This window comes from Rutilus rutilus (assembly GCF_951802725.1).
Source record: "Rutilus rutilus genome assembly, chromosome: 2".
Lineage (NCBI taxonomy): Eukaryota > Metazoa > Chordata > Actinopteri > Cypriniformes > Leuciscidae > Rutilus > Rutilus rutilus.
The window spans coordinates 44,340,638-44,367,513 of NC_140210.1; the positions used below are offsets into that span (position 1 = coordinate 44,340,638).

The 26,876-nt window shown below is 36.3% G+C and overlaps 1 protein-coding gene across 3 annotated transcripts in view; it reads left to right on the top strand.

Annotated features, from left to right (window-relative positions):
* LOC311286580 (lipopolysaccharide-induced tumor necrosis factor-alpha factor homolog) overlaps positions 1-21,134 on the top strand; it is a 31,498-nt gene extending 10,364 nt beyond the window's left edge. The window contains exons 4-8 of one of the 3 annotated variants that reach the window (XM_084402808.1): positions 12,829-12,938; positions 13,552-13,602; positions 16,183-16,257; positions 16,405-16,549; positions 20,456-21,132. In XM_084402808.1, coding sequence (XP_084258934.1) covers positions 12,829-12,938; positions 13,552-13,602; positions 16,183-16,257; positions 16,405-16,549; positions 20,456-20,561 — 487 coding nt within the window. In that variant the 3' untranslated portion in view covers positions 20,562-21,132. Of the gene's footprint in view, positions 1-7,156; positions 7,399-12,828; positions 12,939-13,551; positions 13,603-16,182; positions 16,258-16,404; positions 16,550-20,455 lie in introns of those variants that run through there. The other 2 variants (XM_084402810.1, XM_084402809.1) reach the window with 2 other exon arrangements.
* Positions 21,135-26,876: the final 5,742 nt, after the last annotated feature.

Genomic DNA, 26,876 nt, shown 5'->3' on the forward strand with positions numbered 1-26,876 from the left:
GTTTTCCACTGTGTAAAAGTTGTACCTGTACCTGCTTCCAGGTACTTTTTTTCGTACCACCTTCGGCGAGGTTCTAAGCGAGCTGAGGCGATACTAAAATGTGACGTGAAAACAAGGCAGACTGCTGATTGGTCAGAGAGAGAATCGTCACTATTCACTGCGTCATCATTGCACGCGCCAGACGGAGTATCCTGAATAAAAAACTGCAAAAACAACAACAAAAACATCCAAAAACAGCATACACTCGATTTCCTCCATTGTCCTGTGTGTGTGGGTAGCAGGTGTGTCTCGCGCGTCTCGCGTAAAAGATAAAGTCACGTCAGTTTTCTGCGGCGTCGCTATGACGACCAGGTACTATTGTGGAGGTACTATCTGCAATGGAAAACGGAGCGAAAAGCAAGCCGAGCCGAGGCGAGGCGAGTCGAGTTGAGCTGGTAGGTAATGGAAAAGCACCATTTGATTAGGGTTGGAACTAAACTTTGCAGGACAGTGGCCCTCCAGGAGCAGGATTGAAGACCTCTGATGCAGAGCATGTCTGCCCAAGCTGCAAAAGCCTCCTCCATGTGCACAAACGCATGTAGCTTGTTCTGAAGTGGAGAAATTCTGGAAAAACCAAAAGAAAAACTTTGGAGTGTTTGAAATGGCAGCATCATTGCTGGACATTACTGGAATTTCTGATTCAAAGAAAAACAACACCATGATTTGAAAGAATCTTATGGGTTTCTTTTTACTTCTTTATGCAAATATACATCTTGATATAGACTATGATTTACTGTATTAATCTTGCAATTCAATGTAATAAGCTTGTGTTGTGCAAAAAGGCAGCAAGAAGTAAAATGTATATTTTGCTTATTTCCATGTCTGTTCATGCAATTCCAGCTTTTTTTTTTTTCAGTTACACAAAATTACAAGATTTTAGTGTTATTTTATCTGATAATATAGCATGCTATTTCAGATCAAATCTATATTATAAGATATAGGGCTGTGCAATTGATCGAAATCGTAATAAAATCACGATGTGAACATGCATGATTTCTAAATCACAGAAAGCAGGATTTTTCTGCCAGCCACCTCAGAGTGAAATCTGAATGCAGCTTGGCTCAATCATAGAGTAAGAACAAAGCAATTTAACGTTGCTTGAGACGTGGAAGAAAGCACAGAAACGGAATTTGAATTCAGGGCTGGATAAGGACCAAAAAAACATATTCTGTGGTTTGGGAATATTTTGTTGACAGGAGAGATGTATCACAGAAAAACTGAGTAGGGGTTATTCATTCAGAACACCTTTTGCAATTTTAAAAAACACGAGACTCAGGTCTAGAGATATGTTTTTTTTTTGTTTTTTTTTTTAAGTTTAACTTCTTTTATCTTGCTCAGTGCTTAAAAATGATGAGCAGTACTTCCTGTAATGTTAATAGAGTGTTTGTTCAATGTTATGTGGTCTTTCATAATGTTCTCAAAACGTTAGCAACACAAATATGTTTTTTATACATTGTTTGTAGAAGGTTTTTTAAATGTCCTTATAATGTTGGGAGAAAATGTTTGTAGAACAACTTTCTTGGAACATCTTTTAATCATTAGAAGGACAAATACAGCTAATAGGTCCTAACTCAACCTGCTTGTAATCAAGTCATTTTCCATAGGGCACAGCTGATTGGTTCCTGCGGTATCAGTAGCCAATGAGCTTGCATGCTCAACCTTCAAATACATGGGTAGCATTTGCCTTAGCAGTGCAGAGCCCTTTTTAGAAACCCTCCACCTTCCCCAGCTCCACCTGTACAGATTTATATTTCATACGGCGCGGTGAGTTCTATTTCATGACGTGCTGCAACTTCCTTCACTGATTCCTTTCAGGAGCTCCTGTCGAGTGCAATGTGTTCCCACTTGTTCGATGTGATATGGAAATTCTTTAGAATGGTCTTGATATTGTCCTTGAAACGTTTTTTTGTTTTTTTTGCTCACCAGATGCTCGACTACCTTCCTTCAGCTGGGAGTACAGGATCTGTTTGGGGAGAGAATGTATTGGACAAGCGGATAGTATGGCCTATCTATCAAAGTTGGTGCTGTATTATTGCAGTGGTGATGCTGGTCATGTTGGCTTCCTCCAAGATGCTGATGTTTTCTGCCCTCCCAGCTGTTCCTCAGAATCTTTCATGGGGATCTTTGAAGGTATTGTTCCATGGCTTTCAGGTGCTTGCTGTAGGTGGTCCATGAGCAGGCTGGGGAGGACAATGGCTCTGCTGGCTGTTAGGTCTCAGACTTTGAAGACTTTTTTTTCCTGAGTCTGTCGTAGGTTCCACTGGCACAACTCAGACTACGGTTTAACCTCAAAGTCTATGTCAGCTTTTGAGGTGAGAAAGCTGCCAAGGTAGGGGAAGTGGTCCATGTTTTTAAGAGGTGTTGTCCACTTTTATGGTTGGCTGGGTAGCTGGCTGGTTTTTGTGGAGATTGATATAGAACTTGGGTCTTCTTGATGTTTCATTTTAGTGACACAACCTCTTGTGTAATAGCTGAGACACACATTGACATCATAACAATCTTAACAATGGTAACAATCAAAAAATATTCAAATATTAATCAGGTCAGTTTGTTGTAATGTTGTAATGTTGGCAGAAAACATTCTTTGAACAACATTCTCCAAAAGTCCTTTAAATATTAAAGGGCTAGGCGATATATATCGTGAGATTGTTATGCGCATCTCGTCAGTAAAGCCGGTTCCTTGATTAGTAGTAAATTGTCATCACCTGCTTTCAGATGGAGCGGCATTTATTACAAAGAGCCGTAGTTAACTGACAAGCTGAGCCATATCACATTAATATCGCGGACGTATTGCCAGCAATAATTAATGCGATATGGCTCAGCTTGTCAGAACGGCTCTTTGTACACAGCAAAAACTCAAGTGTTAAATTAACACTCCTGGGAGTGTATATGAGTCCACACTCAAGAGTGTTGAAGTTAATGAGATAATTAAGTGATTAATTTAGTGATGATTGATCATTATTGAAGACACCTGATGTTAACAAGCAGAATCACTGAAGGAGAAAATCTCAAATTGTAAGCCACCGTTATGGTGATGGGTGTTTGCTTTAGTTGGGCTCTTGACCCTTATATTATTAGCTTTAAATTTTGTTTGTCTGCTGTTATTGATTTATAACAGTCAAATGAACAAAGAAAAGTATGATCTGATAGTGCTGGTTATGTTTTGACATAATCATGCTGTGATCTGAAAAATGACACTTATTGCGATAGCTTGGTTTAACTTGTTAGCAGCAGCTTTGTGATTTTACAGCATATGATTATCAGTATTTTTATAATAATCCAAAATATTTAATAAACATTGTTCTGATCAAAACACTGTCAAATTTATTTAGAAACACAGATATCAATAATCAGCCTGTGAATCTCAACAATGGTGACAATAATAAAGCATGTTGCAGTGGCTGCCACCAATCACAACTCATTAATGGCTCCCATCATGCATTGCGGTATGAATAAATTATGATCTGAATTGTCTATGTAATTTACTTTTCCTAATTTAATATTCTGCCCGTCACCATCGTTGAGATGCATAGACTGAATCTTGACGTCTGTGTGTGCCTAAAAGAAGAATTTTTCTTTAAAACAACTTATAAGAAATCCTTTATATTATATCTAAAATTCTGGATATTTATGCAGAATCACAGTTATGCTGTAACCAACAACATAAATCAAAAACATAGTTCAAATGATGATTGTCATAATATAACCAACACCATCAGATCACTTTTCTCTTTGTTCATCTGGCAGTTATAACTCAGATACAGCAGCCAGATAAAATCTAATGTAAACATACAAGGGTCAAGAGCCCAACTAAAGCAAACACCCATCACCATAACGGTGGCTTACAATTTGAGACGTTCTCCTTCAGTGATTCTGCTTGTTAACATCAGGTGTCTTCAATAATGATCAATCATCACTAAATTAATCACTTAATTATCTCATTAACTTCAACACTCTTGAGTGTTCATATACACTCCCAGGAGTGTTAATTTAACACTGGAGTTTTTGCTGTGTACAAAGAGCCGTAGTTAACTGACAAGCTGAGCCATATCGCATTAATTATCGCTGGCGATACGTCCGCGATATTAATGCGATATGGCTCAGCTTGTCAGTTAACTACGGCTCTTTAATGCCGCTCCATCTGAAAGCAGGTGATGGCGATTTACTAATCAATTAACCGGCTTTACTGACGAGATGCGCATAACAATCTCACGATATATATCGCCCAGCCCTATCATTCATGCATATATGTTTCCTGCATTCTCTTAATAACTAACCTCTGAAGTCATGTATCCTTACCCCCATCATTTGACTGACAGAACTAGCTAAACTACTCTGACTTCTTATGCTATATAAAGAATAATAGTTTCTTTTTACAGTAGTACAGTTGGTTTTGTAAGGTTGGAAGCTTACGCTTTTATTTTGAACCAATAAGCGGAAAACCAAAAGGCAGCCGCAGTTGAAGGATGACGTGTATAATTCAAATATTTATCTCCAATATAATTAATCTGACTCCATTAAAGTTGTTGTTATTCTTTAACCTCTTATTCTTTAAAGGTCTTTCTTCGAACTGATAGGAAAACGTAGTGTTAAAAGGCAAGATTCTCAAAGCCTTTAAAACAGGTAAAGTTATTTATTAAGTTACATGTTTAAATATACAGACAGTATGTCTGTGCCTGGAGTGTCCCAACTGTCCTCAATCAGCATATTGATGAAATCCCTTGCACGAGATAGGCATTAGCTGTGATGATGAAGGCCATTGTGCCACGTTTATACCTTTAAAAGGATTTCTGAAGTACTAAGTATATTTGCTCAGCCCTACAGTTTTATGTATCTAGGTCAAATGGTTGAGTTTAATAGATTTATAGGAATAACTGAGTCAGTATTAAATTACGGAAGGTGTACAACCCAAAACAAGCCTTGTGCTAAATAAAGAAGAATATTCTGTGTTTTACAGTTGTCTATAGGTCAAACAGTCACTGAGTTTAATAGAATTATATTAATTAATTACATTTTAAAAAACAAATAGAATGTAAATTCCACAATTATAATGAGAAAGGGTTAAATTTATTGATTTATAGGGATCATAAAATTTATATGAATTTTATATATATATATATATATATATAAAAATTTTTTAACATTCCACTTTGTGCTAGGCAAAGAAAACCTATTCATGCATTTACAGGTTAGTTTAGCTTGAGTATGCGATAGAAACTGAAAATATAATGAACATTTACACGAACGTCAAACAAATGTCAAATATGAAACTAACTTAACCGCAGGGCTGCCAAATCCCAGAAAAACTTCCACCCACACCAAAAGCAAACACTGATCACCATGATGGTGAATACAAACTAAACAATAAAACAGATTGAGGTTTGTAGTAAGGTTTCATTTGTTGCTGTTTTCTTTTTTTAGCCACTAGATTGTCCTAGTGTCTCATTTTTGTTTCCTACATTTGAACTCCTATATCTAGTGCACTGTTAAACTAGCCTGACATTGTCATACTCAGATTCTAGTCAGAATGTAAGTCTGATACTACTCCATTGAGCTTTGATTATGGGGCGTGTTTCAACCGAACCAGGAAGTAAAATGCCTCTGCACTCAATTGGATAGACCTACAACCAATCAGAGCAACGGAGTAAGTGACGTATGTTTTTCATTCTTGTTTCCGATCGACAAATGCCTTGATCGCTGTTCTCTGTTCCTCTTTTAAAATGAATGCGCTGTCGATATCTTCTATAACAGATGCAATGGCGGAATCTACACATGATGTTTCATAAACAAAGTTCGGGAGGAGCACGTTCAAATAATCAATCCAATCAACTTCATCAAACAATTACCGTCTACGGTCTACACTATATCAGCATGAGAGGAAGCATATATTCACTATGTCAACTCACCTAACATTCCTTGACAGTTTTCAGCATCCCTTCACTCACTCTCTGCTTGTTCTCCCACAGCCTGGAATACGGGGGGAGTACTTTGGGTTCGGGCCGAATACCGAGCCCAACAGCACGCCAAATATGCATTTATTCTATCTGGCTTATTTGTAAGTGTGAACTCGTGAAATAACAATTCTCCAGCGGCAGTCATCTTTGTTGTAAACGAATTCAACCCAAGCGCTCGTTGGTGACGTGGATGATTACGTTACGTTGCTCATCTGTCCATCATCGTATTAAGCCCGCCCTGACAATTTGATTGGTCCGAACAATTTTTGTTCAGGCATAATAGCTCCTCAACGGATCGAGTCCAGACCGAACTTCCCGACCTAAAAATTTTGTGGACGGGGCTGAGTTCGGCTGGCATCCAGGCTACTGTTAAACAGTTTTGTGTGAAATTCCAGGTTAATAATTGCATGATTTTCACAGTAATTCCACAGCAGGACTTCTCATGTATCTAACTGCACTCTTGGAAATTTCTTGGAAATTACACAATATCTTACTGTATTTCTACAGTGCACATGTACTATGAAGGTACCCAGCATGCAGTGCGGTATGAATAGATCATGCTGTGGAGTTTCTGGATTCTTGTTGGTTTTATCTGCTGAACTTATTTTTGGGTCACTTTTAGCAGTTTGTGTTGTTTGTTTAATTTGTAATGTTTAAAAAAAACACACATTTTGAAAGCATTGAGATGCTATTACATTAGAGAAACTTAAAGTGAAATTTAGAGGGCATTTTCCATTGTCAACATTGTAGTGATGTATAAAGCGCAGCTCACACAGAAGTCACTTTCAAATGCAGGCAGAAATTTCACAGAGTAACGGTTAATGTGACTGCACATTTAATGTGCTTCCTTGCTTAAACATTAGATAGCATACTGGCTTCTAACTAGTAGCAACATTACCTGTCCTCACTGTCTGGAGGAATATCTCATTGTACTTCAATTAAAAAATAAATATCAATCTCTGTTTGATAGAAATGCAGTTAAAGAGTGCTTTATAGAATGGTAGGCTTTTATTAAATGGTCCGGTAGAACAGCTAAATAAAACATCAAACCCACAAAGACAAATATTTATTGTTGTCTTCGCATCCATTAGTGGTATATCCAGTTTCATTGTCCAGTCTTACTGTCCAAAAAATACAAGAGTGTTCATTTGTTACCAGGATACATGCAAAACAAACATTGTGCACATTGCAGGTTGTAACTGAACCTCTTACAACAAAAACATGGGGTTTATCTAAATAACGTACGGCACGCAGTCCTTTAGATAACGTGCAGGACTTCTGATCTGATTAGGCATTAGCTTTCAGCTCCACCCCTTATTTATGCCATGTCAATGGCTATTCTGAAAGTCTCTCTATCTTTATTGGGACGGGCATCAGAATCTCCACAGCTCTCCGCCGACTGCAGGTATGTGTCATATTATAAGTTTGGGTGTTTTATATATTCTTTACTTTGGATTATGTGCTTCTACTGCAAATTTGTGATGTCTGGATACAGATACAGGTTGTTATATGAAATCCTGGGATATATAATGAAATGATAAAACCTGATGTTCAAATACTGACCTGTGTTTTAAGTTTAATATTACGAAGGTTGAACTTCTTAACAGATCAGGTACACAGCAAAATCCCCAGTGTTAAATTAACACTCCTCAGTGTTTATATGTGTCCACACTACAGGGTGTTAAAAATTAACACTGAAGCAGTGTTGAAGTTAATGAGATAATTAAGTTAACACTGAAGCAGTGTTGAAGTTAATGAGATAATTAAGTGATTAATTAAGTGATGATTGGCCATTAGTGGTGACACCTGATGATAACAAGCAGACTCACTGAAGGAAAGAGAAACAAGAACAGAAAAAAGAGAAACACAAGAACTACTGACTTCGAGCCATTATTGCACTTATTATTTTACCAGTTTGACTTTATTTCTGTCATACATCTACACACAGTCTTATTTAGATTTAACAGAAGTTTAGATGGTAATGTTTTATGGAATGTTTCATTTCATGTCACCATTATGGTGGTCAGTGTTTGCTTTAGTTGGGCTCTTGACCCTTTACTTTGTAACATTAGTATTTCTCTGGCTGCTCCAACTCTGTGTTTATAAAGCACATGTGTTGTGGCAAGAGAAACTATGATTTGGGCTGTGTTTCCTGAAAAAATTGCAAGCCTAATTTGATCATATAGACCATTTGTTGCAGTTGGTCTGCGATTAAGATAGGCTTAAGATGCTTTTGGAAATTCAGCCCTGGTTATGTTTCAATGATGAAATTACTAGTGACCTGATTCAATGATGTCACCCAGCATTATAAACTGATTATCTAATTGTTTTATTAATTTTTCACTACAGTAGTTACTTCAAGCAATGTTTTAAAAATCTGAAGGATTTAAAATCACACACAGACATCAAGAATCTACATATGAATCTCAACAATGGTGACAATCAAACAAATGCTTAATGTTGCAGTGCATGATGGGAGCCACCAATCAGAACGCATCCCTGGCTGACATCATGCATTGCAGCATGAATAAATTATGCAGCTGAATTGTCCTGTAATTTTCATTGTTTTTTTCTGTTGGCTTTTATTTTGCTATTGTTTTGTTCTGACTTTAGTAGCTTGTTTTGTGATGTTCAGAGTTGATCTGTTTGTCACTAGTTTGTTTGTCACCATTGTTGAGATTCATATGCTGATTCTTGATGTCTGTGTGTTTAAACACAATAACTTCTTTGCTCAAAGTATTTTCAAAATTTTTGATATTGTTGGTGGATCTCAAACTGTAAAATCTCAGAGCTACAATCACCAATACTAAAACGAGACATCAAGCATATAGTCAAAAATTTAGAGTCTGAATGACATCAGTGAATCAGGACACTACATGATGATGTTTTTATCATCAAAACATATTGTGAGCAGGTCATGTTTTCTCTTGCAGTAACAAATGTGCTTTATAAACACAGAGTTGTAGCAACCAGAGAAAAACATATATTAAAAAAGGAAAAGTGTCAAGAGCCCAACTAAAGCAAACACTGACCACCAAAATGGTAACTTGAAAAGAAAAATTCCATAAAATATTACCGTCTAAACTTCTGTTGACTCTCAAGAACTTTTGTCGATGTATGACAGAAATAAAGTCAAACTGGTAATAATAAGTGCAACAATGTGTAATGACTCGAAGTCAGTAGTTCTTGTGTTTCTCTTTTTTCTGTTATTGTTTTTTCTCTTTCCTTCAGTGAGTCTGCTTGTTATCATCAGGTGTCACCACTAATAGCCAATCATCACTTAATTAATCACTTAATTATTGCATTAACTTCAACACTGCTTCAGTGTTTACTTAATTATCTCATTAACTTCAACACTGCTTCAGTGTTAATTTTTAACACCCTGTAGTGTGGACACATATAAACACTGAGGAGTGTTAATTTAACACTGGGGATTTTGCTGTGTACATGTCAGAAGTGGCCTAAAGTGATCACCTTAGTATACTTTCTATGCGTTGCCATCTGTCCATTAGTTTGTTGTGGTGTTAATACATGTCAGTACTTGTTTCCTTTGTGATTATCAAAACCTTCTCACTTTTATAATGTTCAAATTTTAAATGTTAAACACAGATGCTGTGTTTAAACCATGTCGTAATTAATTCCTGTAATTACGGCATGGTTTAAACACAGCATCTGTTCAGCTGTTCATGTTCTTGTGCTTTGTTCCAGTTCGCATATTATTCGTCCTAAATAGTATTGGAAATTAGTGTGTCCCAAATCGTAGTATGGTGAAATGATTATCCAAAGGTACCCGGATGTTTTACTAGTTTTGGTGGAAATTCGAAGTGGAGATTTGTGCACACTCAGATAACAGATAATAATTCCCACAACCCATTGCGTGTTGGATGAGGATCTGATTTGAATTAGTATAAGCACAAATAAAAATACTGTCTGAAATGGCATACTAAATAGTATCCCAGATAGCAACATTGTTTCGGCCCGGATCCGGCCCACATCTGGCACTTGTGGAATGCGGATCTGGCCCACATGCAGCGTGGAATGACGGCCCTTGGGTGGCCCACTCCTGTTTGCCAGATCTGGGCCACAAGCAGGCCATAGCAATGCCACATGTCAACCAAGAGCAAAGAAATAAACCAGAACTGGACCTTATCTGAGCCACAAAATCTGTGTATATTAAATATGGAGTCATCTCAGCCTTAATAAGCCTGTTAACAAGCAGAATCACTGAAGGAAAGAAGAGAACAGAAAAAGAGACGAGCAGAAGCACAAGAACTACAACTGACTTCAGACACAGTCTTAGATGAAATCAACTGAAGAGAAAAGAAGACAAGGTTTAACTCTGAGTTTCATTTGAAGTCACCATAACAGTGATTAGTGTTTCCATTAGTTGGACTCTTAACTCTTATTGTATCTTTTGTCTTTTTTGGCCGCTGTGACAGTGTGTTTGTCAAACACATTTACAGCAGCAAAGAAAGCTAAAGTGAAATTAGATCAGGTGATGATGGTTACCTGTTGATGATTTTATATTCATCATGAAAATTCACTGATGTTTTTGGAATCTAACAATTGTGTTGATCCATTAATATTGTCACATCACAAACCCTGTGTTACTGCAGCATGAGATCCAGCAATATTATAACAATCAGTTAGAAGACTTTAACAAACATGAGCACAAAAAATCAGTTTAATATGACACACACAGACATCAACAATCAGCGTATGAATCGCAACAATGGTGACAATCAAAAGTACTTTGCTGCAGTGCATGCTGGGTACCAGCATAGTACAAAACTCCCAGCATGCATTGCAACATGAATAAATTATGCAGCTGAATTGTCCTATAATTTTGTTTGATTCTAAATATTTGCTTTTATTTTTTGCTGTTGTTTTTGTTGTGACTTAGTAGCTTATCGGTGATGTTCTGAATTAATCTGTTTATCTGCATATTTGTGATTGTCACCATTGTTGAGATTCATACGCTGATTGTTGATATCTGTGCGTGTCAACATAAGCCAATATTTTGATCTCATGTTTGTTAAAAGCTCTAAACTGATTGTTATAATATTGCTAGATCTCATTCTGCAGTAACACAGGGTTTGTGATGTGAAAGTATTAATGGATCAACACAATAGTTAGATTCCAAAGACATCAGTGAATGAGGTTATTTCATGATGATTATAAAACCATCAACAGGAAACCATCATCACCTGATCTCATTTCACTTTAGCTTTCTTTGCTGCTGCAAATGTGTTTGACAAACACACTGTCACAGCAGCCAAAAAAGACTAAGAGTTCAGATATACTAAGAGTTAAGAGCCCAACTAATGGAAACACTAATCACTCTTATGGTACCTTTAAATGAAACACATTAGAGTTAAACCTCTGTTAATTCTCAATAAAACTTCTGTATACGTCTGACAGAAATAAAGTCAGTCTGGTTAGTAATAAGTGAAGCTTGTAATGCTGTTTGTGGAGTTGTTTAATCCTCCTCTGCTGAGATCTTCACAGATTTAATGTCTTCTTTTCTCTTCAGTTGATTTCATCTAAGGCTGTGTCTGAAGTCAGTTGTAGTTCTTGTGTTTCTCTTTTCTTCAGTGATCTTGTTTGTTAACAGCAGTTGTTCATCACTAATGCTCAATCATCACTTAATTAATCACTTGATTATACAATTATTATTCGATTAACATTCAGGGATCTAGAAATGTTCTATAGCTCATTCAGTTTGAGTTCCGTTTCAGTCATTGTGTCCACACAAGTTTCGTTAATATTTGAGTGCAGTGAACTCAATTCAATTTAGTACATATTACTGTTAGGTTTTACAGTGTAGATTCTATCACTTTTTCCGAAAACATATTCCGCTGACTCATCTGCCACTCTAAACATGAACTCCTGAAAGATAAAATGTTGTCAAACTGGCTGATCAAGAGATCTTCTTTCAGGAAATCAGATTTCATGATAACACGGTTAGACAATGATGAACACACCGGGGTGGTGTGGCGCAATGGATAAGACACATGCCTTTGGTGTGAGAGACCCGGGTTCGAATCCACTGTGAGACACCAATGTGTCCCTGAGCAAGACACTTAACTCCTAGTTGCTCCAGAGGCGTGCGACCTCTGACATATATAGCAATTGTAAGTCGCTTTGGATAAAAGCGTCAGCTAAATGAATAAATGTAAGTCACACTTAAAAGAGAATAGCAAAGTCATGACATTAGATGCAAAATATCAAAACAAGTTGCATTTGAAAGAAGACTCTAAAATATATCAATATTTTTAGTAAAAAATAGTTTTCAGGTTTTAAATAAATAAAGTTATACTATATAATAATGATTTAATATATATATTGTTAAAAATGAAGACAAAAGGTATTGTGAAGCATTAGCGGATCAAGTTGATACTTAATGTCCACTAAAAAACAAATGTTAGTGCTGCTGTTCGAAGGTGCAGCAAACTACATATCTGAATGCCCAACCAATCACTGCTTTGATTGTAACATGGTACATTAACCACAGGTACATGGCAAAAGCTGTCTGTTGGCATTCCTGTTCACCTCAATAGCACGACCAGGTGAACCCAGGAAGTATGCCAAACCTGTTTGATTTCGAAAGTATTTTTGATCCATTTGCCTAAAAATGCTATGTGATTCATCACTGTGAACAACTGATTGATGCAAACACAAGAATCTGTACAATCCAACCACTTCATTACTTACTGATTTGTGATTTCAAAGGCAGCAGTCAGTCTATTTGTTTTTTTTATTGTTGCTTTGCCAGTGTTGTATGTAAAACCTTTACAACACACCATTAAAGCACTTATGTTTTTCTCACTCTCAGATTGTTGATTATGGATAAAGGACAGTTCCCCCCTCCATATCCTGGACAGCAAATGGTCCAGACCAACTTTCCTAACCAGCAACAGCAGGTTTCCTATCAAACCCAACCAGGTCAGTGGACCCTCATTCTGATATTCAGTTCAGAGACTACTGGTCATTGGTAGCTAACCACAGTGCTTCAATAATGATCTTTTTTGCAGTGCATTTTGCACTGTATACAATCCACCGCCCCAACAGACGTCAGTCATGTCATCCAGCGTATCCCAAACAGTCCAGTCCTCTGTCATGGGTGAGAGCTGATGTTTAGAGGGAAACTTGAACGTCTCTGCATGTCACTATAAGTATCAAGTCCTACAGCATTCCAAAACACTGCCGATACTTTCTAAACATTAAGGAAAAAGTCATAAAAACATGACATATTCATAGTCTCTACCTCAATCCCTCTAGCGACACCAACTGTGCAAATTTGCACCCTATGATGTAATTTTCCTGCATTAAAATTCTTCTGGCATTTTGAATGATGAATAAAAAATTACTTTTTCGAACTCATCCTAGAAGTGTTGTCCAATTTTCACCAACATTGGCTTTTTTTCTTATGTGGTGGAAATTAGCTTCCATAGATATGACCCCAAAAACAATGAAGAATCTCCAAATGCAGATCTGAACTTGGGGAAACTTGGGCCTTGTCAGTTCTGATTTATAAAACTCATGTTTTGTTTCACAGCACCACAGGCCATGTCTTCATCCACCGTAACTCAAACAGTCCATTCTTCAAGTATGCCTTCCGTTGATGAGTGTCGATGTCTTGATTTATGAGACTCTCTGTTTAACCGCCATCCACCCAGCCAGCAATGACATGTGGGGCCCAGATGAGGGCTTCATGGGCGTCAAATGTGGGCCCCATTATGGGCTTGCACCCGGGATCCACATTGGGGCAAGCCGTGGAAGCCCAGATGTACTAAAAGTGGGACATGTCAGACCCATTTGGGCTCCACATGTCATTGCTGGCTGGGTGGTGACTAGCGTGACTTGAAATGTATTGAGTCACAATTACACTGTAAAAAATTAAATCGTAAAAAAAACGGTCAATGACTGTCAGCTGCGGCTGTCAAACAAAAACCGTAAAAATAAAGTAAAATATCCTAATTTAAATAAGTGCAAAATACTTTAACATAAATCTTCATAAATCTTTTTTAACAGAAACACACAGTTAAAACACAGTTATTTCACATTTATTTTCTGATTTTTTTTTACTGAAAAACATGCAGGTAATTATATGCATGATTTGTTGTGACTATATGTCACTGCATCAGCAACTACACAGTTACTGTCTGTTAAATAAAGCAACATGCAGCATTTCATCAGTGTTTCTCTGCTCATTCTGGACTGAAGCTCAGGCTCTACTCTTCAACACAATGGTGACACACGAAACACACCATACAGAAACACTTTAAACCCCAACAGAACATTAAACACTACCAGATCTCTCAGGATCTCAGCATCTTCACTTATTACAATCCAGACTTTATTTCTTTCATACTAACATTCTTATTGAGAATTAACAGAGGTTTAGAAGTTGAAGTTTTATTGAAAATAATAAAGTTTGATGTCACCATGATGGAGATTAGTGTTTGTTTTAGTTGGGCTCTTGACCTTTTAGTGTTTAACTTTAATGTTTCTCTGGCTGCTTTAACTGTGTGTCTTTGATGCATATTTGCTATTGCAGGAATCCAAGAGAAAATCAGATCAGATCAGATGATGTTGGTCACTTTTTAGTGATAGTAGTCATCATGTAGTGTCCTGCTTTATTAATACCACCAGAAGTGAAATATCTGATTAAGTAATTAAATATTAGTTGTTCAGTTTGCATTATAAAACTGCTATAGAAGATCTTGCAGTGCTGTGATGCTCAGATTTTATGAAGTCATTATACAGAAGATGTTTTGACAGGATCATGTAGACTCACTCAGACATCAATAATCAACGTATGAATCGCAACAATGGTAACAATGAAAAAAAAAATCTGACCTACTATAAAGTCACAAAAAGGCTTTGTTGGTTGTCACCATTGTTGAGATTCATATGTTGATTCTTGATGTCTATACTACAAAAAAAATGAACCAGCTCAAAACTTTTTCTGTACAATACATATATATATTTTTTTAATTTCAGACTGTTATAATACTGATGCAACAATATGACATGGGTTGTGTGAAAAATTATGACATTATTGTAGACTTTGTATAAAACTAACCTCCATCTACATATTATGTAATCTAAGCTAACATATTCAGAGATTTGACTGACACATCAGGGAATCAGATCCTCATATGATGATTATAACACCATCAATGAATGATCAATATCATCTGATGGTTTCTTCTGCATTTATCGCTAAAACAAATGTGTATCAAATACACAGTTAAAACAGCCAGAGAAACATTAAAGTTAAACATTAAAAGGTCAAGAGCTCAACTAAAGCAAACACTGATCTCCATCATGGTGACATCAAACTTTATACTTTTCAATAAAACTTCAACTTCTAAACCTCTGTTAATTCTCAATAAGAATGTTAGTATGAAAGAAATAAAGTCTGGATTGTAATAAGTGAAGATGCTGAGATCCTGATAGTGTTTAATGTTCTGTTGGGGTTTAAAGTGTTTCTGTATGGTGTGTTTCGTGTGTCACCATTGTGTTGAAGAGTAGAGCCTGAGCTTCAGTCCAGGATGAGCAGAGAAACACTGATGAAATGCTGCATGTTGCTTTATTTAACTGACAGTAACTGTGTAGTTGCTGATGCAGTGACATATAGTCACAACAAATCATGCATATAATAAAAAAAAAAAATCAGAAAATAAATGTGAAATAACTGTGTTTTAACTGTGTGTTTCTGTTAAAAAAGATTTATGAAGATTTCTGTAAAAGTATTTTGCACTTATTTAAATTAGGATAATTTACTTTATTTTTACGGTTTTTGTTTGACAGCCGCAGCTGACAGTCATTGACCGTTTTTTTACGATTTAATTTTTTAGTGTAATTGTGACTCAATACATTTCAAGTCATGATAGTCACCACCCAGCCAGCAATGACATGTGGAGCCCAAATGGGTCTGACATGTCCCACTTTTAGTACGTCTGGGCTTCCACGGCTTGCCCCAATGTGGATCCCGGGTGCAAGCCCATAATGGGGCCCACATTTGACGCCCATGAAGCCCTCATCTGGGCCCCACATGTCATTGCTGGCTGGGCAGGATGCTTCAATAAGACTAAAAAATGAAAAGCAAAAGTTTACAGGATAATATTTCCCTTATCTCAAATTTGAAGGAATTTCTGGTTCTGTTTGTTTTCTTTTTCAGCTCCAGCGGTAATTTACAACCAACAGCCCGCCATGTCCACCGTCACTCAGATGGTCCAGTCTGCACCTGCCCAGCGTGAGCTTAAGACTAAGACTTATAGGCTCAAACACTAGACATTTACAGCATGCACATGATGCACCTGTACAGGATACTATTCTGGAGGTTTATGATCATATTAGTAATAATTTTAATCAGTACTACCTTTTTTTTCTGCATATGTAGCCACAGTGGTGATTATTCCACCAAATCTGACTGAAACTCCTGGGCAGATGAAATGTCCTTACTGCCAGCAGCAGGTCGTCACACAGACGACATACACCAGTGGAATGATGGTGTGGGTCATCTGTGGAACTCTTGGCATTTTAGGGTAAGGAACTGTATTCATCGAATTCTCATGTACAAAAAATCTGATTCAGACATATATTGAAACTTGTATATCATGTATTTTAATATATTTGTATTTACACATTTATAATGATGGATTTGCAAATGAGTACATTTACAATATATTAACTTTAAATATAATATCAAATAACGCACTAGATTTACAATGTTAACCAAGTCCTTTAAATGTTCTGTATGTTAGTAAACACATCAAAATATGTGTACTTCTTTACAGCATGACAAAAGTTTATTAAAGCTGACTGATTGATTGATTGATTGATTGATTGATTGATTGATTGATTGATTGATTGATTGATTGATTGATTGATTGATTGGTTGGTTGGTTGATTTGGTTGATTGATTGATTGATTGATTGATTGATTGATTGATTGATTGATTGATTGATTTGATTGGTTGATTTGATTGATTGATTGATTGATTGATTGATTTGATTGATTGATTGATTGATTGATTGATTGAACGAACATTCTGGCCGTTCATTTACACAACAACAGCGTTTTGGTGGCCTGAGAACGTGAACTTTGAAGTAGATTTCAAAGTGCAAGTTTTTAAAAACGGGTTTCTAAAGCGATATCGTTATCATCTCCGTGTAAACTTCAAAACGTGCATCTGTGAAAAGGGTGACAGCATGCACATGCGTATTTTGTCTATAAGCAAGCACCTTTGAATGCATAGTGCACAGCCACGTAGTCTTTCTTTACAAAGTGACATTGCCAGTAACTTCTCTGGCATACATAATACAGCGTTTTTAGTTGTTTGCCGATCCGTGTGAATAGGAATCATCGGGAACGGGAATTAAGTTAACTAAAAAGTGTGAGTTAGAGCAACTGTTGGATTTTACAGTGTAGGTTTATCATTAAATTTGTTTAGTGATATTATTAACAGCATTATGGTAAAAAATGTATCACTACAGCAACAGCTTTCTAACCTATACGTGACGGCGTACTTCGTGGGGTTGGGTAGAAATGACAGAAGGGTAGTTTCTTTCAGTTTTTTCTCTCCGTTTGACATAAAACAATGTGTTCATTGTCGTCATCATCCAGTTTGAAATGTTGACTACTACAAACTCAGGTTTTCCAGATTTTTCATTGGGCGTTCTCTCCATATTTATGATTCTTTGCAGCCTTTAGCCACTGTCTAAAATGCACTGGATCCTTCACTGGAAACCGAAAGTAACTCACCCTCGCTAAATATGTACTATTTGAATTCAACACAAGTCGGCACAATTATAACTAAAAGTTTGCAAATAACTATTTCCTTCTAAAGCAAGGCGGTATTTGACTCTGGTCAGGCGTATCCATAGCAGACTGGTGGGAGTGGCCTTGGACACTTATATGCCCAGTGCATTATGGGTGTTGAAGTTTTCCTACCTATTTGGAAAAAGTTTCCCCTATTCAGGTAGCAAAAACGTTTTCGCCTTTCTACTGTATAGGCAGCCACATTTTATTGAAAGCAAATTTTTCTAGCGATGAATTACCCGTTTAAAGGGTTTATTTAACTTCTGTCATTAATTTCTCACCCTTATGTCGTTTCAAACCCGTAAGACTTTCATTCATCTTCGGAAAACAAATGAAGATATTTTTAATGAAGTCGGAGCCTAAATTCAATATGCTCATCATATAAAGTGATCGTGTCTCTTCAGAACATTTTGGACTAACTTGCTCAATCCATCTGGATTATTTTTTTCGATCTCTTTATGAACTTCTTGAAACGTCAAAGTATTAGTTGTGTAGACTGTCAATGGAGAGAAAGAAATCCCAGTCAACACTTTGATCTCACAGTGATGTCACCATGTGGTCACACCGTCAGCAATCTGAGTTCACAGTGATCTAAAAGTGTAACCTCACAGCGCTCTCACTGTGTGCTCAAACTGTGACCACAATACCAACATAGCAACATTGTGTCGGCCCAGATCCGGCCCACATCTGGCACACGTGGAAAGATGATCTGGCCCACATGCAGCGTGGAATTACGGCACTTGGGTGGGCCACTCCTGTTTGCCAAATCTGGGCCACAAGCAGGCCATAGCAATGCCACATCTCAGCCAAGAGCAAAGAAATAAACCAGAACTGGACCTTATCTGAGCCACAAAATCTGTGTATATTAAATATGAAGTCATCTCAGCCTGTTAACAAAAAGAATCACTGAAAGAAAGAAGAGAACAGAAAAAAAGAGACGAGCAGAAACACAAGAACTACAACTGACTTCAGCCACAGCCTCAGATGAAATCAACTGAAGAGAAAAGAAGACATCTGTGAAGATCTCAGCAGAGGAGGATTAAACAACTCCACAAACAGCATTACCAGCTTCACTTATTACTAACCAGACTGACTTTATTTCTACAGAAGTTTTTATTGAGAATTAACAGAGGTTTAACTCTAATGTGTTTCATTTGAAGTCACCATAACAGTGATTAGTGTTTCCATTAGTTGGGCTCTTAACTCGTATTATATCTTTTATCTTTTTTGGCAGCTGTGACAGTGTGTTTGTCAAACACATTTGCAGCAGCAAAGAAAGTTAAAGTGAAACGAGATCAGGTGATGATGGTTACCTGTTGATGGTTTTATAATCATCATGAAGTAACCTGTTTCACTGAGGTAATTTGAATCTAACAATTGTGTTGTATCAATAATATACTCTCATTACAAACCCTGTGTTACTGCAGCATGTGGTCCAGCAATATTATAACAATCAATTAGAAGATTTTAACAAACATGAGCACGAAAAATTGCTGTTTGATAACAAACACAGACATCAATAATCAACGTATGAATCTCAACAATGGTGACAATCTAAAGTACCTTGCTGCAATGCATGCTGGGTACCATCATTGTACAAAACTCCCAGCATGCATTGCAACATGAATAAATTATGCAGCTGAATTGTCCTATTATTTTAATTCTAAATATGTGCTTTTATTTTTTGCTGTTGTTTTTTTTTGTGACATTTAGTAGCTTTTCAGTGATGTTATGAATTAATCTGTTTATCTAAAAAATATATATATATATTGTCACCCTTGTTGAGATTCATGTGCTGATTTTTGATATCTCTGTGTGTCACCGTGGATTAATATTTCATGTTCATGTTTGTTAAAATCTTCTAACTGATTGTTATAATATTGTTGGACCTCATGCTGCAGTAACACAGGGTTTGTAATGAGAATATATTATTGGTACAACACAGTTGTTAGATTCAAATTACCTCAGTGAAGCAGTCTATTTCATGATTCATTCATTAAATTTATATAGCGCTTTTCTCTGCACCATTATAAAACCATCATCACCTGATCTCATTTCACTTTAGCTTTCTTTGCTGCTGCAAATGTGTTTGACAAACACACTGTCACAGCGGCCATAAAAGATAAAAGAGATAATAAGAGTTAAGAGCCCAACTAATGGAAACACTATTCACTGTTATGGTGACTTCAAATGAAACACATTAGAGTTAAACCTCAATAAAAACTTTTGTAGATGTCTGACAGAAATAAAGTCAGTCTGGTTAGTAATAAGTGAAGCTGGTAATGCTGTTTGTGGAGTTGTTTAATGAAGTTGGAGCCTGACATCAAATGTTTAGACTTCAACCTAATTTTCATTTTCAACTAAAATGTTCAAATCCAATAACATTTATAGCTGGGGTGACCTCATATTGTGGCCATAAAATGAGCACACAGCGAGTGCGCTGTGAGGTTACACTTTTAGCTCACTGTGAACTCACATTGTGGTCATATGGAGAGATCACTGTGAGATCAACGTGTTGACTGGGATCTCTACTTCGTTGCTGATTGAATTAATGATGACCCACTAACCACAAAGGTATACCAGGAGAAAAGAAAATTACATTTTTAACACACTTATCTTTTTCTGTCCAGGATCTGGCCATGTTGTTTGATTCCTTTCTGTGTGAATGCCTGCAAGGACGTAGAGCATCACTGTCCAAGCTGTAAAAGCCTCGTCCATGTGTACAGACGCATGTAACTGGTTCTGAAGCAAAGAAAATCTGAACGACCAAAAGAAAAACTTTACAGGCATCATCTTTTGGACATTACTGGACTTCCTAATGTAAAAAAAAAAAATGTAATGACGTGGGTTTCTCTTTCCTTATTTATGCAAATATATATATTGATACTGAATATGATATCTCTTTTCTTATTGATAACAATACAAGATCCTGCAAAGTTCATTATAAATTAATTGCACATCTTACTACTTGTTGCCATTTTTGTACGATCCATATGTTTACTTCAGAGTTTTGCTTATTTGATTAAATGTTCTTCTTCTGCAAAGCCTAATTTTTTCTCAACAATCCTTAAAAAAACAAGATTTGTTGTATCCGATTAAGATTATCTGACAATAAAGCATGGTATTTCAATGACGCTGGCTTGGTTGAAGGTATTCTGCATGTACAGTTGTGGTCAGAATTAATGGCACCCTTGGTAAATATAATCAAAAATGGCTGTAAAAAATAACTGCATTGTTTATCCTTTTGATCTTTCATTCAAAAAATGTGCAAAAATTGAACCTTTCATTAAAGTAAAAGAATTGAAAGTGCTGGGGAAATCACATTATGAAATTAATGGTTTTCTCCAAAACATGTTGGCCACAAATATTGGCACCCTTTTTGCAATCTCCTTTTGCCAAGATAACAGCTCTGAGTCTTCTCCTATAATGCCTGATGAGGTTGGAGAACACCTGACAGGAGATCAGAGATCATTCCTCCATACAGAATCTCTCCAGATCCATGTTGGCGCCTCTTCTCTTCAGTTCATCCCACTCATTTTCTATATGGTTCAGGTCAGGGTACTGGGACAGCCAAGGCTGAAGCTTCATTTTGTGCTCATTGACACATTTTTGTGTTGATTTTGAGTTTGTTTTGGATCATTGTCCTGTTGGAAGATCCAAACATGGCCCATTACAAATACACAAGCAGACTAAACAAGGAACGGCTGACAAGACTTAACTAATTGGAAACCATAGAGACTAATGAGAACAGGTGCAGACAAGACAGAACATAATTGTGACAATAGCCAAATAATTTTTTTTTTTTTTATCTAGACTCATAACATTACCGTTATTTATCACAAATAACTGGTATGTGTGTGTTTGTGCATATATATATATATATAAATTGTAATGCATGCTGGGAACCATGGATGAGTTTTATACTATGGTATAACTCCCAGCATACATTATGTCACCGTTGTTGAGATTCATACGCTGATTCTTGAGGTCTCTGTGTGTCTAAGTATAGTAGCAGTTCAAAATATTTTATGCACAATGTGTAACTGATTACCACACCAGTGCCGGACCTATTGCTATAGTATCACAGTGTTTATAATACACAAACAAAAAGTGTTTGATTGTGTTTAATGACCGATCAGTGATAAACCTTGGGATGAGAGCTGTGAAGATCTAGAATACTCGATGATATTGTAACAGAAATAGGAATACTGGCCTTCAGAGGTAATAGCAAACCGCGAAAAGTGGATCATTGTAATGTGTGATTACAACCCCTTCACAGACGGGCAATAAAAAAAGGATTCATTTTATAAAAAAAGTTACATACAGCACCTTTAAATGTTACTTATGGTGCTATTCTACTACCCACCATTAGCAGGGGACACTATTGAGAGAGAGCTGTTTGGTAACCTTACCTTTACTGATGTCCTGATTGGGAAACATACCGTTTTATGCTCAATCAAAGTAAGGTTCCTTTGTTTCATATTCAATGGTGGCTGTATAAAATGTATTCCATTGTTGTTGAGGTTTATACTAATGTTTAATATTTTGTTTGTAGAAGGACTCCTTTGACTTACCCTCTTTAATTGTACCAATGGTGCAGTTGCTACTGCATGGTACATGTTGGGAATAGAAAGGACTAATTTACCTGCATTATATCGCATATCTCATTGCCTTGGGTCATCGAAACGGGATATAAATCAAGAGGATAAGAACTGTTTTCTGCTTGTGTCTGGAATTGCTGTGTGGAGTATTGAATTTGTTCAGGACTGTTACCAAGGTTGAAGAACTATGTACATTGTCTAGAAGGGTTCTTCTTTCATCTATGGACTGTGGCATATAAGTATCACCACATTCATTGAATCCAGCATTCTTATATCATGACTATTCTTTTTGTATTTATCATTTTTTAGTCATTTGTACTGTTGGATTATTATTGTACACTTCACTGTTGTTTTTCCCCATAATATAGCCTATCTCTGCTAAGAAAATCAGTTTTCTGTTCTATTGTTTTCTTGACCTCAACCAGTTTAATGATTGTGACAAGTTGGTATGTAGATCCCTCTGATTTATTCAGATTTATAGTAAACATTTACTCATAGAAGTACGAGTTTGTTATAATATCATCATCAATAAATACCCAAGAGATGGTTTTTTTTTTTGCCGTAATGATTGTATTTTAAAAACAGTGAGTCACAATAGACAGAGATAAATGAATGTTAAAAAGTTAAGGGTCAAAAGGGTTCTTTCCGTAAGAGTTGGGCCTTTTACAGATCTGTCAGCTTCATTTCGCCCCATTAAACACCTCCATATTCTCCGTCCACCACAGTCCAGCTCACTGAGGTTCTGGTCAATACAGGTGAGTGTTCAGCAACAAAGACTCGTCATTTCTGTTTTTATTCACGTTGTGAGATTCACACTTCATTGTAAACACTAGAGAGTGAACGATGCTGAATGAATTGTAATAAAAACTCTTTTGAAAGCAATAGTGGTTACCAACATTACCTGTCCTCACTGCCTAGAGTAACATCTCAGTGGTTGCTCAATCTGCGCATCATTGTCCTTCACTTAAAAAATATTTATTATACACTCTCCATATAGAAATGTCATTACCCCAGATCAGGTCATGAGATCTTCCTGTAGAACAGCAGAATAAAAGACCAAACCCACAAAGACAAATACATTATTGTCTTCGCATCCATTGGTATTCATGTATCCAATTTCATTGTCCAGTCTTACTGTCCAAATACAAGAGTGTTCATTTGTTACCAGGATACATGCAAAACAAACATTGTGCACATTACAGGTTGTAACTGAACCTCTTCCATCAAAAATAGGCTATGGGGTTTATCTGTATAACGTACGGCACGCAGTTCTCTTTTTAGTGTGTGTATGTCAAGCATTTAAGAAAATATAAAGGTCAACAGTCTGAGATTGAGCAAAACTGGATAAGTTGACTGGTGTAAGCATGGTTGGGATGAGATGGGACACTGGAGGAGCTGTTAGAACTGGATATCGAAGTGTTTCGTGAACATGTTCCCTCTGGTCATTCCATCAGGAACCTTGCATCAGCCTTCATACCTGTGATTCAGCTCCACCCCTTTTGTTGACCATATCCATGCTTATTCTCACAGTGTTATCACTATCCCAGTGTCTTCAAAGGAAAGAGCATCAGAATTTCCACAGTTCTCCGTCGACTGCAGAAACACACAGGTATGTGTCATATTATGAGTATAACAATTTTACATTTTAAAAAGATGGGGATCATATTCTTTACTTCCACAGTCACTTTGTGATGTTTGGATACAGATAATTGCTATATGAAAACCTGACATAAAGATAATAGCAATATCAAAGTCACTGGAAAAATGCTCCCCCACCTACACTTTTGCAAAACTCCAGAAACGTACTTATACATCCAATTCACTGCAGTTTCCAGCCGAATTGAACACTGGTGGCAGGTTGCAGGTTTCCAGCAGTGAAGTATACCTTCATTTCCTGATCTCCTTCATCTATTCAGTATTGGTCTTTAGGCTTGGTGATCGAGGGGCAGGAATGGGCAGTATTTCAGATACATGTATTTAAAATACATATTTGAAATACAAAATATTATTTTGTATTTTGTATTTTAAAGCCTTTGAAAAAATCTAATGTAATTTGTATTTAAATACATTTAAGATGAGTATTTTTGTATTTTCAAAATACATAAAATACTTTTTGCCAGTCAACCTCTTTATCAGGGTACTGATTTTGTGCATCAACTAGTTCAGACATTCACTAGCTCAACATTGGATCAGCGATTTTTGGTGAGAATGTCATGAATCAATTCTACTTGTTGATTGAAGTTAAAATAGTGCATTATTCACTTCAGTTAACAAAAGAATAAAAGAGCACAGACAAGTGGGCAAATAGCGTAAGCCAATCAGTCTTGACCGGTTGTTGATTTTTATCAACTAGCTTGTCAAATGTGTTTAAAGCATTACTGCATGTTAGGGCTGGTGGATATGACGCTACATATCATAACGATGATATAAAGTGTGAATTGTTGGAACTTTTTCTAAATCATTTACATAGGCCTATTTGTGGGATAAGCAAATTTATCTGTGCAGCTTTTAGTGGGTGGGAATTATTAGAACGCTGGAGTGGACAAATAAGCACTGATAAATGATATGCCACAAAAATATTCAGCTTTTAGTCTTATTGTACATACAAATAATAATTAAAAAGGGGTAAACTCAAAAGAGTTTGAAAATCAGTTTATGCTGTGGAATCAAACCTGATATAGAGAATTGTGAAACCATGATATTGTTACTGTGAAGTAAAACTGAGATTTTGGTCATATCGGCCATCCATATTCTTTGCTAGATAGCAGAAAAGGTTCCCACAGTTTTACATACAGTATGAATTTTTTAGTAGTGTTCACCACAAGTAATAGACTACATTGTAACCAGAAATAAGTAGCCTATGTAAATGGCTGCTATTTTGCATCATTTTATTTGTAATTGCCAGAACGAAAGAAAGAAAGAAAGAAAGAAAGAAAGAAAGAAAGAAAGAAAGAAAGAAAGAAAGAAAGAAAGAAAGAAAGAAAGAAAGAAAGAAAGAAAGAAAGAAAGGGCAGAGATGAGGTTAGGAATGAAAAGTCAGTAGGCCTATGTAGTTTCTTCATTCACTGTGACCTATACCTGCACTGGATGGCCAATTTCACATGTATTTTATGTATTTTCAAAATACAAAATACTGTATTTGTATTTAAATAAATTTTTTCACACAGTATTTTGTATTTGTATTTTAAATACATTTCCATGTATTTATGCCCATCTCTGTCGAGAGGAATAATGTCGTTTCAAACCTGTATGACTTTCTTCTGTTGAACTTAATATTGAGAAATGTCTCATTGTTTTGTTTTGTTTGTATTTTTTGTCCATACAATGGAAGCCAATGGTCACTGAAACGGTTTGGTTAAAGGATTAGTTCACCTCAAAATTAACATTTCCTGATAATTTACTCACCCCAGTGCCATCCAAGATGTCCATGTCTTTTTTGAGGAAAACATTTCAGGATTTTTCTCCACACAATGGACTTCAATGGCAACCAGAATGTTGAAGTTCAAATCAATGCAGTTTCAAAGGGCTCTGAAGTGCTTCAAAGGACTGCTGAGGAATGGGGTCTTATCTAGCGAAACGATCGGTCATTTTCCAAAAAAAAAAAAAAAAAAAAAGTATATACTTTTTAACCACAATTGTTTGTCTTGTGTTGGTCTGCGACGCGCCACACATTGCGTCATCACGTTGCAGAGCCCTTTGAAGCACTTCAGAGCCCTTTGAAACTGCATTGATTTGAACTTCAACATTCTGGTTGCCATTGAAGTCCATTGTGTGGAGAAAAATCCTGAAATGTTTTCCTAAAAATACTTAATTTATTTTCCATTGAAGAAAGAAAGACATGGACATCTTGGATGGCATTGGGGTGAGTAAATTATCAGGACATTTTCATTTTGAGCTGAACTAATCCTTTAACTACATTCTTTAAAAAAATATTCTTTTATGTTCAACTTAAGAAAGAAACTCATAGGTTTGGAAAAACATGAGGGTGAGTAAATGATGACAAAAATTTCATTTTTGGGTCAACAAACCCTTTAATATAAATTTTTACTGGTACAGATAAAAAAGTCATAATTATGACATTAAAATTATCAAATTTAATTTTGCAATTTGTTTACAGACATTTCTAATTCTAAATAGACTTTTTATCTCATATTTGTGACCTTTAAATTATGATTTAACAATAATTATAATAAACAATAATTATGATTTTTTTTCTTATGTGACGGAAATGGGCTTCCATAAATATGACCTCAAAACAAAAAAATAGAGAACTTGGAGAAAAGGAATTCTCAATTCTGACTTATAAACCTGATGTTGTGCCGCCATTTGTAAATCATGGCTTTCTGTTTTCCAGCTCCAATGGCCGTAGTTTACCCATCACCGGTCATGTCTTCATCCATCATAACTCAGACAGTCCAGTCTCCAACTATTGGTGAGTGCTGATGTCTTG